The following is a 19905-nucleotide window of genomic DNA, read 5'->3' on the forward strand; positions in this document are numbered from 1 at the left end:
GGAAATTATTAACTTGGTACCGAAAGTTGCATTCTCAGAAGACAGTTACACAAACACTATTAGCATGCAGGCTAATTTTTCCCCTCCACTCTAAAACACCCTTAAAAACAATTCTCTAAAAAAATAATTTAAAACAGCACTGTGACTTGTGACTTGAAAAAATTGCCCCAAGTCAGTAAAAGCATATTGCACATTCCTTGTATTGCTGTCCTGAGAACCTTCAGAGGAAAGACAAACCAAGAGTACTGCCCTCAAAGAAATTTACAATAGCAGTTGCAAGTATCAAAACTAAAGTTTCACATTTGCAGAAGTCTATTTCTTGTAAATATCTACATTAACATTAAAAAGCCTGTACAGTATTTTGAACCATCATATCTGGTTTCAGTTGAAAAAGAAACCTTTGGATATATGGTAGTAGGCATGTGTCTCATTGCAGGATCTTCAGTTTACCAGCTACATTTTCCAAGAGAATGCCAAGGTAGTATTAAAAAAAACCCAACAAACCCCTAAATCAGCATTGTCTAGCACTGCAGTCAAACTCTAATTTCACAGTAAAGTTAACCAGTTCCCTGTCTTTGCCCCCATTAACACCAGTTCCTCTGTCCTGAGCCTGAACTACTGCCACAAGTCATTGAGCCCAAAAGATGAAACAACTGAAGGCAGTGAACCTTTCAAGAGTTTTTCTAAGAGGATTTCTTCAAGTAATATTAAATCCCTGATAAAGCTCTTGAACAATTTTGCTAACTATAATAATCTCCAGTCTGAAAAGCAGCAGCATGTTAAGAGAGCTAAGAGATGATTTAAGGTTTTGTTTTTGTTTCTAAAATACTTGAAGGCAGAGGGATGTTCCATTCAGCAGTACCACATTTAGATTCCAAGAAAATTTTAAGTGAGAAAATTATTTGATAGTCTTCTGGCCCATTCTTCTTTTATTCTTAAGTCTTACTCCTGAACTATCACTCCTGCTCAAAGAAAATGGAAAATGTTCTACACAGAATTTCTATTTCTCCCTCTCATTAAGAGCCAATGGTACAACCCTTGGCAGAAAGGCACCCAGGTTCTAGTGATCAGTGGATCCACATCAACATCCTCTGAATAATCAAGTCATAAGGATTCTGTTCCTTTGTGGTTTTCACAAGACACACATTTTGTAATCACACACAGGGTCTCTTCTTCAGCTTCTATTCATATCACCTTTTTCTACTGTCAATATTTATCCATCAAAACACCCAGCTGCATATGAGTGATGACCACTGAAGTAACTACTGCCATAAGCTGTGGAAATGCAGTGTCTGGGCTCTGTTCCTAAGGCCACCTGCACAGCAACGGGCGCTTGGATGGGCAGAGTCTGGGCAGATGGTTGAAGGCTGGCCTGAAGAGCTGCGTAGGAGTGCAGTGAGCTGTCAGCACCCGCAGCAAGCAGACTGCTCGGCCTGTGGGCCTGTAAGGAGTCACGATAAGCAGAGCACAAATCTTGCATTGGTGACTGGAACTGGGAAACTGTAGCAGAATGCCAGGCTAAAGGGTAATAACTAGATTGCTGGAAGAGAACTTGAGTAGTGGCTTGATAGCTCAGATTTCCCACTGCTTCCTGTTCGTGATGTTGAATTGTTGCTTGTTTGATGTTACTGGCTTCTTTGAGGTCATTCTCATAATATCTGAAACAAATTATAAGTAAGATTTATCAAAGAGAGAAGTTCTCAGAGCTTGCATATATCCCAAAGTTTTCACCAGTCAGGCTACATCATCAGCTTTTTGGCCCTAGCTGTACATGGTAATCCTCAGTTGCTTTCACAATTCATTTCTAATTGTCCTGCTGTGATCTTCACACACTAACAACAGGTTTATGGATAATTTTGCATCACAGGTATGTTTTTACTGATGGAATGGTTATCTTGGAACCTGAAGTCCACAACACAAAGACATTTTAAAAAAAGTCTATGTAAGTATTTGCAGAGTATTAAATTAAAGCACATATAGCTATAAGGGAACAAGGGAAATTCCCTGTTAGATGTTATGAAGAAACATTTTCACGCTTTCAATTATCATGAGAATGATGAAGCACTGCAACAAGTTGCCAAGAGGTTTGGAAGTCTCTGTCCTTGGAGGTAGTTAAAACTCAACTAGACAACACCCTAAGCAGTCCGATTTAACTTCCGTTGGCCCTGCTTTAAGTAGGAATTCAGAAGTTACCTCCAAGGTCTACCATCACTCCCAACCTAAGTCATTCTATTAAACATCTTTTATTTTCTGTTAAGACTGTATGTGCTCACATACCAGACCAGTATTGATGCATTGCAGCCCTGTCCTTTACTGGAGAAAAAACAAAGAATAGTTTTGAAATGTCTCCCTACTGTATTGTTGATGTTAGAGACACACTCGTGTCTCTCTGCAGGAAGTATATTGCAGGTGCAGTGAGAAAAAAAAGCTTTCATCAACCATCTGTAAAGGCTTCCATCCAATCGCACAGACAACCCATACAAGAAAAACATAACACTAAACTAAGCACTCCATTCCACATTGCAAATTTTGTTAAAATACAGTATTTAGTAAAGTGACCCGATTTTTCCCTTTTATTCCTCTCCCCAAACTGCAGATGGAGATTACCAATGTAATACTGTACTCTTAATTATAGCTAAACAATCACTTTAAAGAAAAAAAAGAGTATTAACATCTTTTTAAGAGCACAAGCAGGTTACACTCTTTCTCATCTTACATGAGCATCATTTCAATGCATTGAGCAAGATGTTCCCAGGAATAACATGTTAGCAATTCAAGCTGCATTGTCCAGGCAGGAGAAATCTGCATACACATACGTGAGGTGCACACACAAGCTGCAGCAATCAGAGAGGGACGAAAATGGAGGAAACTGTGATCTACAAAAGACAAAAAAAAAAAAAGCAAGGATTATACCCTTACTGATCACTGCAGTGAGCCTATTATGTATATATACATGGCAAAACAGGACAAAATTAAATCCTCAACTTAATTCCACACATCTCAGTATTAACTCATGACTAGAAAAAGACTATCAAAAACTGGATGAAGCTTTCCTGAAGATCTCTCTACTACTTGCTTGTAAGTATTATCAAGGCTTCACTATAGTTTCTTTCATTTCAGAAAAAGCCACGAAATAGACTACGCTGAAATTGCTAGACTGGTCTCAACTAAACTGAAGTTTGGTATTGACAATCACACACATATTTACATTAGTGTTGAAACTGGCTTATGAGTATGCTGCAGCTCGTTGCCTCTCACATGGGCAGATACTGGATGCAATGCTGCAAAACAAATCACTAAAAGTCCTGTCATTCTAAATATGTCATGTCTTACAGCACAGGACCCTCTAAAAAATACCATTTAAAAAGATTCATACATTAAACTGTATTAATTCCATGTCTGCAGTGACACTAGTTCATACTCTGTGGCAGATCAAACGTTAGACCCCATTTCTGACAGTCTCTCCAATTAGTGTTCTAAGCTGAAGAAAAAAATTGATGTCATCTAGAGATTTCTGAAAAGAGACAAGAAGCTTATGTGCAAGAAAAGGACACCGTACCATTTGCCATCCGACATAACTGCAAAGAGAAAGCATTCTGTACAGATAATTTTGTGCAATCCATATGACGACAAGTTTTAAAGCCTGTTGCCAAATAGAAGATCATTCTAGCATAAAGCTAAGCCTCCTACCTTGCATTGAGAGATCAAGGAAATAATACACATATTTCTCCAGAAGAGCTTTGATTTTGGTCAGTGAGGTGATGGGCCAGCCATTGTGAAGGTCATACTCGCCAATGGATGCATAGAGGTAGTAGTCAATGTAGTGTGCTGGTGTTGGTAGACAGATGTTCCAGTCGAAGCTTTTCAAAAGCAGCGTTTCCATTGTAAACAAATCTCTCTTGTTTAATACCACATTCACATTGCACATATATGCCAGGTTATTTAAGTGCTCCAACTTTGGGACTTTATCTTCTTTTTCTTCAAATTTACCTGCCAGAAGAGATCGTTTTCAGATAAAGGTTTATTGTTATGATTGAGTGTCCAAAAGCCACCAAAGAACACTCCCCAAACCAGAAAGCCTAATGATAAAAGGTGCTTTTTAAAGAAGGATGGGAAGTACAGTGACACAAGCAGGAAAGAAACCAACAGACTGGTGAACATATTCCTATACCCTTTTTATGGTTTTGTTTGTTTTTAATTGTTTGTATACTATTGATGCCAAACCCAAGATTATAAACTCATTAGGATTACAGATAGTTTTTCTGACAATAACTGGAAGCATTTTGCTAAGGGCATTCAGTCAAGTGAGAAGAGAGAAAGCAGTATGGGGAAAATACGGCAAAGGAAGATCCAACATTGAGGGGAAAAAAACTCCTTTGGGTATGGAAGCTAAATGCACATGCTACAAAAAGGAAGACATTAAAAACCCTTGGGTAACACCACCTTTGCCCTTGCTGCTTCAGAATTTCTTTGTTCCTTCCTGTCTTGGAGGGCCTCATTAGCTAAGGTCACTGAAAGGCTAGAAGTACACTGTAACCAAGTGATTAACATAAATAATTCCTGTGGGGTTAGGAGAGAGCATACATTTTCAGAGTCAAGGTAGCTGAGCAAAGCTGCACCTTTTTCTAAATTGTATTTAAAAGCCTACTGAAACAGCAGTAGTCTTTAGAATGACTCAATTTTCACCAGTAGCTATAAAGTGCTGTCATTTTGCACAGAAAAACAGAATCTTGCTCTACTCACCCTTCTTTCATAAAAAGCATGCAATATCAGATTTGATTCCCAGGATTAGATCTATCAGTAATAAAGCAACAGTGTTACTTTGCTGCAAACTTAAGAAAGCAATTAGGTTTTCTTAAATTCACACTATTGGTTTACCAAGCCAAAAATTACCTACCAGACACTCCTCGTTCAAGAGCTAGAAACAATTACCACTAGTAAGTTTCCAGTACAGTTTAAAGAACATCCCTGATGCAAAATCCAAACCCATAGCTACTTAAAGTACTCTGTAGTTATTTTTCCTCTTTGTTCTTGAAGGCATATATGCCACAATTGATTCTTGCTTCAGTTGTCCTTCCATTGCCTCTGTAAGAGTCCTCCTTTTCCAACACAGACCAATTGACAAGATATTATCATGTCATATGGCTTCAGAGTATTCTTGTCAAATCTAAAAACAATTAAAATTAGTATTGCACTAGAAGATTATTTTAAAAGGAAGTAAGATCTTGCTATCCATTGAGGATAGCAATTCCATCCGAAGTGTCTCCAGTGTATTAAAAGCCTGACAATTTTCTGTACTATTAGCAGCTTAAGTATCTTTTTTAAACACATTTAAAAATGGATTTTCCATCTTTGAGCTTGTTCAGGTATCATGAATATAAAATGCATTATAAGTGTAATATAGCAGCCACTCCTCCATAAAAGAGCATAACAATAACAATGAAAAACAAAATTCATCCATCATACGAAGTAGAACAGGAAAGGATTGTGGGCACACTGTCAGTGAAAAAGCCCTCAGGAGTCTGTATACACATTTATGAATCTCCTTGTCACCTGAATTTAGAACTGTTTAAAAAAACCCATGAAATTTCAGAGAAAAAGTTAACCCTTTGTTTTTTCCCCCCACAGGGTGATATCACAGCCTGATACAGAAATCTAAGGAGCATGCTAGCAGAAATAAGAGAAACCACTGCATGCCCAGGAAACTAAGGACAAGATCTGACATTCTGGCTTCTGTAAGTTCTAGTTCTAGTTCTTTCTTCCCACTCAACCTTGGAGATTTCAAAAGGACAGACTATAGTCTGGAGACCAGACTATCAGCACAGTAGCATTGGGAAGGTATCATACCGACACATAAGGCAAAGCTATTTGACTTGATCAAGATCCTTTTTCTTTTAAAGATAAAAATAATTGACAACAGCTAAATTTAGTAATTTTAGATTACTAGTTATTTATTATATCCTCCCTTCTCCTTTTCAACACACTAGTTCCTAACTTTAATGTAAGGTAACAGTGGCCACTGCAGCAGATTGGAGACGATGAGTATAAATGTATCTTGATAAGTTGAAGAAAGGCTCCAAAACCGTGTTGGGAAGGGACAGAGAGAAATCAACTCGGAAGTTCTGCTTCAAAAAAACTGTAAAATTTGATTACGAGCTACTTCCCAAAGCAATGTACAAGCTACTTGATAACATTTTCTTTCCCAATTCCACTTCGACCTAAACACTTTGCTTCCAAGTTTACCAAGCGCTTCCCACCTGTTGTTAAATTGAAATCTGGAGAAGACAGCAAAAGTTAGTTCATTCCATCAGACTAAAGAGATCAGAGGCAAGCTGGGAAAGAACGAGTTTAAGATGTTTTTAAAATGTAGTGTGTCCTTCCCCTACATTTCCCCTAATGTAAAGATACCGGAATATACTATTCCTATTTTTCTTCCTTCAGTTACACCAGAAACCGAGATTCTATACACAGCATATTTATGCTGAGAGAACCAGGACCTCCAACACAATTGCTGCAAGAATATTAAAGGCTCAGGCAAGACAGTTGCAAGTCTAGTATTGACCAAACAAAAAACACTGACTGGTTTTATCAACATTATGCTTTGGGAAGAAAAACAAAGCTGTTTCAGCTACATTATCACCTGGAGTCTGTAGTTTAAAGTTCATGAGAATTGTGTAGGAGTCATTTGCATGCTTTTGAAATGCTACTGTAGACACCTCAAATTAAAAGTCTGCTGTTTTGTTCTGAGCTCTGGTTACCGATAAAACCATTTGGTTGTCACTACTGCCCTCAAAAATAGTTTTGTTTTGAAGTAACAGAACCATAAGCCTTTAAAGGAATGCTTAATTTAAGAAGTATCCGGATACTGCAAATTTTTATACGAGGAGGCCTACTGAGGTCAACAGGACGAATAAAATAAGTTGAACATGTAACCTGGGTTTACATTTGTGACCAACTTTTTTGTAAAACCTAAATAGATGAGGGCAGCATGGGACATTTTTAAGAGTGTGTAGTATTACTGTAATTAATGATGCAAAGATTTTCCAAGTTACTTTAGATCACGTTCTGTCCCACTCTGAATTCTACAATCAGATGCTCCCCCAGATAAAAAAGTGAGTGTTTTTTATGTTACACATTCACACTTTTGTTTTGATGAATGAAAGCAAGAGTAAGTCCTGTTGTCAAGGGCAATGGGCTTAAGTTATAAAGAGTACATTTCATTAGTACATTTGTCACATTATCAAAACAGCCTATCAATCCATGCCAGCTTTTCACTAGGAAAAAACTAAAGGTCTCAGAGGAGCATCACTGCTATCAAACGTACCCTGAAGAACTGATTCATCCACTGCAGGAGGCAAGAATCACTATGTACACCTAGCTACACAGCATGCAGTTCAGAGTGTTTACTGGAGATTGGGTAGATGATCTTCCTGTAGTTTTGCATGGGTAGCAAAACAAAAGCAGGACATGTAGGCAATTGTTTTATTACGTTTTCAGAGTCCTTGAGAAGACTAAGGAACAAAAAGGACTGCCAAATTAAAAAGTCATTAAAGTACAAGTTCTTTTTGTCCCATAAACAAGTAAAATCAATCCAAAAGGAGGATAAACCAGTCAAGCCCATCTAGCCCAGCATAAAGAAAAGACCTATGGCTGCTTATACAGCTGAAGGACCACTTCTCTTTATTCCTATGTTGTTCCAGAAGGTGGTACAACAAACCCCTGAGACTCTCTCCCATGCCACCCCCAGATACAAACACAGTTTCAAACTGTCCTCTAAGCAAAGCAAGAAAAAGACAGGCTATTTTAGAGATAGCCTGCTTAATTCCTTCTTCTGCAGTGTCTTGCAAAGTGAGCAGTCAGGGATTTTTCATCTGTCTGTACAATACCTAGCACACATACAAAGCACTTAGCTCAAGGCACCTGTGTTTTTAATGCCTTACTATAGTGAAGTTTAATTACTGAAGAATGTTCTGTACATGTTACAGCAACAGGGAAACAAAAGAAAATTAAGACTACAGACTAAGTTTTGCACTAATCTATACCCTGGACTGACACCCGCTATTATCTTTTATTGAAAAAAGTAGCTCAGTTGTCTTTGTCAGAACAGTTATCTGCTCGTGAAAGTGGGACAATAAACGGGAGAATGGATCACAAAGCACATTTCAATAGAAAAGCTGCCTCATGTCCGACAACAGCTCCACATAGTCAATGGGGAATTAGGTGATAAAGAATTATCCATGGCCTACTCAGCCTGTTTAACACAGACATCTTTTCTTGCTCTAATTTCTTTTATTGTCCCGAGTTAACTCAGCTGCTGGGAATCCACTGGCAGATTAAGGAGCTGAGCAAAATAAAGCCAGGAAAACCACAAGAAGTACCCAAATAGTCTGAAGCAATGCAGCACTGGATGTGCTGAACAGTAAGCTAGCTTTGCTTAAAACAATACTCAGATTTAAAAATTGTTGTAATGTCTCCATAGCAGCAGAACCCTCTTGAGGAAGAGGGGCCATAAGAACTAGAATTGCTGGAACATTCAATGCCACTGAACAGCTGAAAGAGATGTTGCTTTTATCAGGTACTGAAGCACCTGCTACTGAAGAGGATTAGCTCTTCGGGGATGAAAGGAGCAGCTTTTAAGACCCAGCAACAAGCAAAAGCTGCACTGCTTTAACTATACTGATAGACCATAACAGTACAGCCTCCGTATACTGCAGTTACAAAACTCAGAAGAAACAGTTGCAGTGGTTTAAGACTTACTGTCCGGGTGCCTGCTTTCTCCCCAGAGTATACTGCTGCTGCGGCTGGAGCACCTGAATGGATTGTGTCAGTGCATCTCATCTGCTTTGGGACAGTTGGTTTGCATAGCTGTCAGCAGGCAATTTGAGCCAAGTAGCACTAAAGCAGATTGCTGCTGCTCAGCAGTGCTTCTCTACAAGGGGCTGCCTTCTCAGCTGCCAGGTGGGGTGAACTGAAAGTTCCTCAATTCCCTTCAGACAAAATGTTAAACTAGATCAAATCCACTTACTGAAACCATCAGCCAGTTGATTTTGTCTGGAGAAAAATCAGAGCTTACTCAAAGCACTGGAGTACTTTGGGGGGAAAGGAAAGTAGTAACATTTTCAGTCGCTTATCTGTTTGCAGTGTGATCATCCATCCACAGCCTGGTGCAGAGACAGCAATCCTGGCTTCTGCGCAGGTGTACTGGTAACTATCCTGCTCTAGATCTAGCTGGCTTGCCTGAAGACCACCAGCTGCCCAGCGTTACTTCTCACCAAAAGCCAGCATCTCCCTGACCTAACAGCAGTCAACCTGAGCAATCACTAGTCTGCTTCAAGCCAGGGACAGATGGATTGTCTTGAGCAATTAAAGCCACTGGACTTCACTAATGATCTTGCAGCAGCACGAACATGCAACCTCTTGTAGCGCCACAGCTGGACCTCAAAAGGAGGTCCTCTGTCTTCTAAACATGTACCTAGCCAAAACATCCACATGGACCAGGTCTTTCTGTATTAAAAACATGTTTAGTTTACAATTCTAATTTGGATCATAAAGGTTCCCTTAATGCAAGTGAAAGAGACAAGACTATTCTAAATACACTCCTAAAGTAACTGTGACATCTATTTTTCCAGCAACTTTTCCTTCCCTCCCCCAACAGCTTTCAGTTCACCTCTAGATTACTGTGAACAATTTTTACCATTCTTTTTCAGAACTGATTCAGAAGAAAAAATTAAGCACTGATGACATTAGTAAATTTAACAGCTTTTATAGCTGTTTTGAGGAGCTAAACTATCTGGCAGGAATTTCCAGAGGCCTTATCCAATTATCACGCTGTGCATACATTGCAAAAGAAACGTATAACTTCCAGCTAGTCTAGCGAATGACTGGATGAGTCGAGGGATACACACCCACATTCCTCTCAACTGCAGCAAGTTCAGGCTGGACATTACTTGGCTGCTAGTGCAATGCAATTTGTTTGGAACAGTATTATCCTCTCACTCCCTTATCTCTTTCACAATTATTACTGAAGTGGGAAGCACAACCATCATCCAGTTTCCCTGTCTGGGAAACTGATGAGCCAGTCAAAATGCATTTCTAGAATACAGCAAGAGAAATTAGCTGCAGCTAACTAAAGGACATCTAGCAAAATGCTGTGTTCTCCATCATGAGAGCACTGCTGTTGTATGCTATTGAAAATGAGCGATAGCAACATTTGTAGGTAAAGGAAAAAAGAGAGACACAAGTTTTTGAGATCCTTTAGATCAGAGATAGAAGCAACAAACTTCAAAGCTAAACACAAGTTTACAACAATTTCTCTGAGCTTAAAAATTGTCCTTAACTCGCATTTAGCTTAGAAGTTTGTTGCTTCCATTTCAAAAGTTGTGTCTAAAAGCTTCTCTATTGTGCCCTTCCCACCCCCAAAAAACCCCACACTTACAGTAATTAGTGGCAATAAGTAATCTTGCCTCTAACTACACCTCATCTTGCTTGTGGTCTGCACACTACCCTTAATGTCTTGCTCTTTTCTAATGAAGCAATCAGGAAGAAAATCCAGAGTTTCTCCAAATGTGTTTATAACAATTTTTGAAAGACAGTCTGCATTAAACATTCACCTTGATGTGATGTAAACATCACAACTTTTTTTTAAAAATACTAGTTTTTTGCTCTCTACAATAAAGGTATATAATTTTTTGGAAGTACAGAAGTCTTGCAACACAGCCTGAAGAGCACTTTTTCTGCAATCCTCTGCTAAAAAAAACTATGCAACTTCCTACAGTAATGCTTTGTGGGAAGTTTATTACTGCATTTGCAGTAACAGGCAAGAGACTCGTTTTATTCTTCTTTGCTACAATGAGAACTTTCAAGGTGACTTCAGGTAGATACTTCTGACTTACTCAGAATCTTTTACTAGAAAACATGGAAAAAAATTATAGTACAAGTTTTCTTCCATTTCATATAATTTTGAAGGTAACAAACTAAACACAAGAATTCCACTTACTGTAAAGTGGCTTTTCCTGACTTGACTTGCGTCACTTTAAACTACACATACCAAAAAAAGAATATCCTTATTGCACATTAAGACAGCCCAGACAGTAAACAAAAGAGCTTACTATGCTCCCAAAAGTCTCCAAACTGAGCCCTAGCTCTACAGTTATCTCTACAAGCTAATTAGGCATTAATTTTGTGCAAAGCTGCTTTGATTCAACTTTCAATGTCTTTTTTCTACATGTTGGTAGGAAAGCTGCTTTTACAGTAATAGACCTTTTCCCTTCCTGTAAGGGATGATTTAAGTCTAGATCAGGTTGTATACATGCTACTGCATTGCTCTAATCTTAATTTTAGAAAGGTTCTTATACTCATTAGCTCACTAGACTTAGGCTTGCTCTTTTAAGCAAATTGCCTTTTTTCTTTTTTAAACAGGCAGAAGTTGCAAACCATTTCCCTCTAGTATTATCATAGGGCAGTTTGTGAACATCCTTTTGCTTCACAGTGGCATAGGAGGTGGCCTAAAGTTGCATTTTACTTCAGTCATTTACATAAGGAAAATAGTGAAAGCTTTTTTTGCTTCTTTTTAAATCCTGGAAACTACAGAAGTCAGCGGTCCAGCTTTCCCATCTCATAAAATGAACCTCTGCCCAAGATCTTACCAGTATAGAAATTCTGACAATTCATACAAAGTTTGAGGGTACTGTTTCCATCCTATCTGTGTAGCACTGGAAATGTAAGCTATAGCTATAAATTCTTCCTCTAAATGAAAAGTTATTAGAAGAACTGTTGAAGCATCAGTTTTATGCTGGGAAAAAATGGAGGAGGAACATACTTGAAAGTATTGGATTTATCTAAAGAAAATTCTATTCTCTTTTCCTGAAGGTAACATTCATCCATGCACTTGGGAAAAGAAAAGAAAAAAACAAACCCAAAAAACTAGCAATGCTGCAAGGCATCTTGTAGTTATGAAGTTGCCCCAAAAAAAAAGAGGTGGTCTGAAAGCTGAAGGAGTACACCTCTGAAAAGGCATCAGTCCCCAGGCTACCTGAACTTGGTATTTCATTCACTCTGATACGTTGGAAGTTAAGGGTACAGTTTCATAACAATTTACAAATCAGCCCTAGCCCCTCTCCCCTCCATTGCACCAGCCTGAAGCTTGTCTGACCCCTCAGAAAAATACCTTTCTGGTAAATAAAGAAAACACTTCCTCAGCTGGGATGATTTTCTGCCAGTCTGCTGGTCTGAAGGAGCTCACCAAAGGTTCAGGTCACTGAACTCAGAACTACACACTCAGAGCTACAATATCTGAGAGTCACTTAGGCTGCCGTAAGACTGCACCTACAGCAACCATTTACATTCTTTGTTGTTCTAATGTTAATATTGGCCTTTTCTGCAACACGAACCAGTAACTGCTCCACATAATTCACCATCTTCTCTGGAGTCAGATAGACAGCAATGCTTAAATAAACTAAGTGTATGGGGTTTATTTTACTGTTACCTCTGCAGATTAAGCTCTTCAGAACTTGCAGTTAGCAATCCCATGTCCTGAGGGGTAAACATATAGTATCACTATCTTTCCTCAATAGCTTCTGGTTCTCCGTAGTCTTTTTTACCTTAACCAATATAACTACTTGCACTTTTCAGCCATTAATGCTACAGTTTGCATAACTTTTGTTGTCCACAATACTGCATTGCTCTACATGGCTCCCATAGGGCAGGATAAATTCCTCTGTAACCTGCAAGGATAGACTGCAATTCCTTGAGGCACCAGTCTTGCTTTCCTCCACTTGCACAGCCCTGGCTGCAAAGGATTTCAAGAGAGCACTAAAGACAAACGTTCAAGATCATTTGCTAAATGGATGCCAATACTGAAACTTTAGTACTACACAGCAATGCCTAGCTATCTGATAGGAGCCCAGAACAAGCAATATGCATTCCAGCATCATCAACACATCCATTAAGTGCCTCAAGAAGCAAATTTCCCTTTGGCCCCTGTATAAGAAACCTCTGATTTGCAAGGAACTGATTATGCTCAGTGATCACAACAGAGGCACAGATTGTCCAAGGACAGATCTCCAAGAGAGACTGCGTGTTGCACAGATGTCATTCCCTACCACCAACTCGTCTTTGAAACTTGGAACTAACCTCTCCCAGTCTTGCCACTTCTTTCCCACCCCCCGATCTTCATTGTCCCCTTCCACTGACCCAGCTTCAGCTGCCAAAACTTCCTCTGCACATTGACACCAGCATATAGATGTGCAGCGCAAGCTATGCAGTTGAGCAGAGTTTATTAACAGACTGCTTTACGCCTTGACTTGGACTTCATTAGGCCTTACCCTAAGCAGGTGGAAGCTGTTAACACAGAGAAAACAGCACATGCTATATAAGGAAAACAACCATCTGCTCAGAAAAAAAAGCCTTAGCAGACAGCAGCCAACTTACTTGCTAGGAGAAGACAGACAAATGAAATGACGTGCAGTTGCTCGACAGTCATATCGTAGTGATCCATTAAGAGGTCCAATAAATAGATAGCGAGATGCCGAGCCGTAAGGCAGAGATCGAAATGGTTGCTGATGACAGTCAAGAGGTCAATGAAGTGTCGGCGCATCCCAATCTGTGGTGAACGAGCCTTATATATAGGCAACTTAAGTTCCTAAAAGGGGGAAAAAAAGGGAGGAAAGAGAGGTAACTGAAACAAATACCATTTCAGTGTCTGGAATCCCAAACCAACACCTACCACCTGCTATGGCAAATTCTTAGCAGCTACAGGACTACGATTGACACAGAAATCAGGGCTGGGTTACTGCACGTTTTGACAGTCAGTTAACTTCTAATACTTGGGTCATCCACGCACTTTCCTCACAAGCATTAAACACATGGTCAAACACTGTAAATTACAGTTTAATCCAGGAACAACTTGCTGTTGCTTTCTGCAGAACACCAAACCTCTTGGCCATGAAAATTGTTCCTGAATGACTCCTTTTTAATTTTGTTAACCCAAATTGGACTGTTAAGTTTTTAACAGTTTCATAAGCAAGAAACGTTTCTCCAATATTGTCCCTTCCTCAGTTGCCCAAGTTACTCCGTCCTGTGCCAAAAAAAGCGTGTAGGACTTTAGAATAAAGAACATCTAATATAAAAAAAAAACCACATGGTGCATGGCTGCAGCAAGAAACAAAAGTAAACATTAACAAGAAAAACAACATTGAAGCATGATTAAACTTTTCTAATTATAGTAAATTCCAATATTTCCTGTAGTAACTTATTTCAGCATTATAAAAGCTAACAATTGAACTGACAGACTGTACATGTAATATAAAAATTTCCATTTCAAAGGCAGAATTGTATACGTTTTTGGTCTAGCGATGCTAGATCTTCACCTGCAACTGGGGTTTTACACACAAGTTTGTAGTCACTATGCAAAGAGTAGGTTAAGGGAAGTAGTGAAGTTCCTTGGGAATACCCACCAATTAATGCCACTTTCAAGTTGACTGTATCATTTTAGACATGGTCGTATACTAACGCAGTTAGTATGGCCAGACTCAAATCAAAATGGGCTGAATACATTTGATAGGTATGGATTAAAAAAGAAAATTCAGCAAGGTGTACCTCTCAGTAATTCAGATTCTGCTTATACATCATTTTTGTATTACATATATTTGAAAACAAATTAGAAGTAGTACAGTGCTGCAAAATAGGCATGTTTTATAGCAGAAAAAAAATGGTACATAGAGCAGTTAATTCTACTAAATAAATCAGGGCTTAAAAAAAGCATTCAGAGGAAGTATCTGCACTGGCTACCCTGTTTACAGAAGCAAGGGGCACCACCTTGCACAGCTGGTGCGGTGGCTGCCCACTCTTCTTTCATCCCCTGGAAGGAAACATTCCACAAGGAGGTTCAACTTATCAGGAAAAAATAGCTACACAATCAGGCTCAGAGGGGTGCACATAACTGGAAACCAGGGAGGCTCCAGAATGAGAAGCAGCTTACAAAGACAGCAAGCCAGGCGCTGTTATGGATGATTGCCTTTTTAAAGAAAGTCAATGAAAAAACACATTCCGGACTGGACAGACACACGCTGTGGACAGGCAAACAGACCTTTGAAACCTGGGACAGCCTTCACTGGGAGATTATAAAGAAATCACCCACCAGTAACAATTTATAAAGCAGGGAAACAAAGGAACATGCTCCCCCCCATTGTTTTATACCCAGAAAACCCCCATAAATTTGATTTTTTGATTGTCTTACCTACAGAGATTTCAATCTTTCAGTACAACTGACATACACAGGTTCAGAGCAGGGGTTCCTAGTACACCCATAACATGAATGTTCTGTCAGGTTTCAAGCTCAGTTAAAATAACTATTCATTATTATTATGTCTATACAAAGTCCAAGCTATCATAAGATCAGGCGGCAATTCTATCTCTGAAATATTTTGTTCTTCTAGGTGACTGGTAGGAGCTTCAAGTTTTGTTTTTTGAAATGTCCTTCCTGTTTCAACAGCTATGTCTCCCAGCAAAATTCTACTCTCTATGTACTCTGAGGTCAGCATATATATTTAATGTGAAATTTGCTTTTTAGACCATAGCAAATGCAAGGAATAAACAGTAACTCCAGTTGTACGTCTAGTCAAAAAATCTGACATGTCTAAATGTTACGGTTCGGTGGGTGAGCATTAGAGGCTCAGAATGAAAGCAGAGATCCAGAGACTTGTGTCTGAACCTCAGATGCTCAGAGGCCAGAACTACCCCTACTCAGCCCACTGCACTAGAAAATTCAAAGACCAGTCAAAGCACCGAATTTAAGCCAACAGGATTATTCTGCTACTGGTTTAGCACGAACAGTTAACTTCTTGTAAGACATCTGCTTTTTTTATTATTATTTTTTGAAAATCGGTTACTAGTAAAGGGTGTAAATGAAAGGCATTCTCATTTTGTGCACCAGAAAAACCCACGTGGGCTTCCGTATAACGAGACTTAACAGCACAGACAAGGTTCAACTTCAGGATTAGTGTTAGGAGGAACAGAGCCACGTGCTGTGGTTTCTTACAAGGTCAAGTTCCTAGGTATTAACTGATCCAGGGCGATTATCTGTGTATAGGCTCATCTGTGAGCCTTGCCCTGCACCACATAGCATGAAGCAGCTAATAAGTAGTTCAAGAGGACTGCTTTTACACTGACAGATCAGTCTTAAATGATGAGATTGTCTTTTAAAAGGAAAGCGGGTGGTAGATAGTGTAACAATGCAAGAGCTGAATAGCAGGCTTACAGTTACCAACGGGGCTGTGGGTATGCACCGCTTTCCATCAACCCCCCACAGGGTTCTTTAGCATAAGTTCATCAAGAAAAAAATAAATTACTCCTTTGAATTAAAAAAATGCCTTTGCTGCTTTGGGAATACTGATGCAGGATCAGCAAATACAACTCTATGGAAAAAACTGAACTTTTGGGGAGCAAGAATAAAATAAATCGTTTCCATCGCTTAATTTTTTCCTCCATCTCCAGTAAAGCAACAGATAAGAAACTGGGAGTCCTGCTATCTCCTGGAATTGCCCTTTCATATGCTGCTTCTGCTTATCTTTGACCTGTTCATTTGTATCTACTTCAACAACTTCGCTTCGGGCTACTGAGCAATTGCCACATTGAAATGCTAAAAGCAGCAGCACATAAGAGGCTCACAGGTGTCTTGGAAATTCTTACCAAGCTTTGCTCAACATATTGATCAGTGTCTCTCCACAGAAAGCCTCCAGAAAGGCAGGGCACAGCATTTAAAGGGATCACCACTTAATCTCAAAGTCTGAAAAGTGAGGCTTGGACTGCGAGTCAGTCTTAAGGGCGAAGACAATTTTTACGCTGCCACCTCCTACCAGCTTCAAGACCTGACCTTCTAAAAGAAGGGAATCGGCGTAAACGTTTTTAAGTGGTGTTAAAGAAGACAGATCTTCCTCAGCAATCACATCTGAAAGACAGCCAGGCTCCAGACATTAGCCATTCATTCACTGCAGAGACACAGCTCATCACCAGTAACCTGACCACTTCAGCTGGCACCATTCGTTACCTGCGCTCAAGAGACAAGATTTCATCTGTGGTTCGGATGGTTTTGTAACTGGGCTGAGCAAACACACTTCAGAATCCATTCCTAAAGGAGATACGAGGCAAACAAGACTTAAAGCTTTTGAGCAACCACATGAAAGTTAGTTCAAATGGCCAGCGAAAGCCTAAGTCAGCCAAACAGCAATTGAAGTGGAGAGGAAGAAAACCTAACAGGATCACTTCCTCCAGCTCCCTTGAAGCAGCAGCTGGTGCAGGCCAGTCTGCCCAGCATTTATCTTCATCAGAGTACCACATCAGGGGGTTCGGTGTTCAATGTGGCAAGAAATTCCACACACACATTCTTCCTGTCCAATTTATTTTCAGTAAAACTGTTCTCCCACTGATAAAGAGCCAATAATGAACTGACAAGCAGTCAAGAGATAAAAGTCAGCAGCAGAAATGTTAGCAAGTGATGTGACACTATGGTAATAAGTCACACTAATAATGATCAGTTCTTGGAACAAAAGTGGAATTCATCAAGGTATTTTAGAACAACTCACAGGCTTTTTGACAAGGAAAATGAAATGCTGTAGCAAATATGCCTTGGGTTCTGAAATTCAGGGAGATGTTAACTGGGTCTGGTTTTCTACCATGTCAGAGCACTTGGACTTCAGTCAGGATCTGTTCTGTCCCACAGGTCAAACATGCAACACCTCCTGACACCCTGCAACAGCTCCGGTGTTTCTTACTGCCCTCCTCCCTCTCTCAGCACCAGCCATCTCAGCTGCAAGATACCCAGCTGCTGCACACAGGCATCTCCAGAGAGCTGCATCCTCTATGGAAAGCCAGGTAAATTACCTTCTCATTTCTGGAGCAAAATGAAACACTAAAACCAGAACCACTCAATAACAGTAAAGCCCATTCATCTAGAACAGCTGTTAAAATACTTGCCTACACAGAGGCAGGCTCCATTTACTACTATGAACTTCATACTTTTCTCATTATTATCCTTCTTTACTCTTATTATCTACTTCTGTTTCTGGATATGTAAACAGAATCCAGCACATGGCTCTTGCTGCCACAGCTCACAGGTCTTGACCACTGATCCTAACCCAAAATCTGAAAAAAGTTCTAGCTGATGAACAAAATTACCCAGTGAATGTATATAACTGAAGTTTCAACAAGATCTCCATGATTCTTCTTAATCCAGTGTTGAAGTAAATAAACCCAGGACACCACTTGTGTGATACCTATATAAGGCATTCAAATTTAAAATTAAAAAAAATGATAAAAAGAAAAGGAAAAAGGCTACTAAGTATTTAAGTTAGAAAACTAGTAAAAACCATGGTAACTTTGGCAGACATTTAGCTCTCTGTATGTTGCACGTTCTGGAAAAATAGCATGCACATGACCTCTACCAGGTTCTTAAGAATTCCTGTTACAAGAGTAACAGATACTGCAAAGTTGTTGCCATTAGAACAGGGGAAAAAAATGCCTGTAGATGAAAAATAAAGGGAAAGCTTATCTAACAGGCTATTAACAGTTGTCCTTTGAAAGAGAAACTCTTTCCTGTTTTGTGTTCTAACCAGTCTTCCAGCTGTGGAAGAAAGGTGCCAAATTGATCTCCTAGATATAATTATTTCACCACACATGAGAAACCACTAAAAGCTAACTTCTCTTTATGCAGGCAAAAAGATGATATACAGAGAAAAATTTAGACTATACTATTTTTTATAGGAGCTTGAAGATTCAGAGCACTCTGCATGCTTCTTTGCAGTAGACTAGGTAGTACCTACGGATTTAATTCTGCTACTAATGTTACTCCATTCTCTCTCCTGCACAGAAACAATCCTCCTGCCCCTGCACAGACTGTAGCACTATGCCTTCCAGTAACAAAATGACTCATACAAAACTTGCTGGTAAGTGTTTCTGTGCTTAGGCAGCTGAATGCAGTTTAATTAATCAGCCAGAAACGTTAAAGGTTGGTGTGTTTGTGAACAGTCTGATGGTAGAGTACAGCTGATGCATTTGGCTTTTACTAATCTTCAAGTTGGTCATGCAAACTCAAAGGGAAGGGCAAAAACATGACAGGGCAGTGCTCTTAGGGCATGGCCAGCAAGATGTGTGTCCTCGCAGAGCGGAAATGCATGGTTAAAGTCTCTGAAACAGTCACATTCGCTTCATCTGTGCAAGCACAAGCCACACTGTCTTATAAACACAGAGAGACTGATGATTATAACTGTTAGAAGATACAGCAATAAGGGACAGTCTAGGATTCACTGCATTATCTATTGCTCCTCTTTTCAGCCCTGATGTAACCACATCTCTCAGTCCTGAAAGTTACAGCATTTCCCATTATTTAAGCAACCTTCAGTTCTTTCAGACAAGTCTTAATCAGGCCCTAGGAGAAGTGCCAGTCTTGCACAGCGTCTGGATTCAGTATGTAGGAGTAAGAGACAAACCTGAATCACATTTCAAAAAGGATGTCAGACAGCTCTTCATTATTTCCAGTGAAAATTTAAGATCCAAATACTTTCTAACAAGGAGGGGTACATGGCCAATATATCCTTTATTTTTCCCCTCATTCAACAGTGACCAATCACTTGGACAGAGCAACAGCTTAAACACACTCATTACACTGCCTAGGTCAGTGCTGCCAGCAGCTACCCGTACTGATGTGTGATACATTCCACTGACGCATGAATGAAATACCATAAATTAAGATTTTCTCCCCCGTTACCACTATTCCTGCACACTCAAAAAGAGCAGCAGACTCACGTGCACCTCCCACAAAGGACAAGAACTCTGGCCACAGAAAATAGAACCTCAAGTTCCAACCTACTCCATGACTTTGGCTTACCCTGGGTTGTTCCACTTACTCTTTCA

The 19905-nt window shown here is 39.6% G+C and overlaps 1 protein-coding gene across 1 annotated transcript; it reads right to left on the bottom strand.

Moving 5' to 3' along the window:
* Positions 1–1213: 1213 nt before the first annotated feature.
* CCNJL (cyclin J like) lies at positions 1214–13633 on the bottom strand. The gene is made up of 4 exons (XM_009813621.2): positions 13429–13633; positions 3691–3990; positions 2717–2876; positions 1214–1658 (listed from the first exon to the last, which is right to left on the bottom strand). The coding sequence occupies exons 1-4, from the start codon at positions 13592–13594 to the stop codon at positions 1214–1216; spliced, it is 1071 nt and encodes a 356-aa protein (XP_009811923.2). The 5' UTR covers positions 13595–13633.
* Positions 13634–19905: the final 6272 nt, after the last annotated feature.

Source organism: Gavia stellata, chromosome 16 (genome assembly GCF_030936135.1).
Source record: "Gavia stellata isolate bGavSte3 chromosome 16, bGavSte3.hap2, whole genome shotgun sequence".
NCBI classification, from domain to species: domain Eukaryota; kingdom Metazoa; phylum Chordata; class Aves; order Gaviiformes; family Gaviidae; genus Gavia; species Gavia stellata.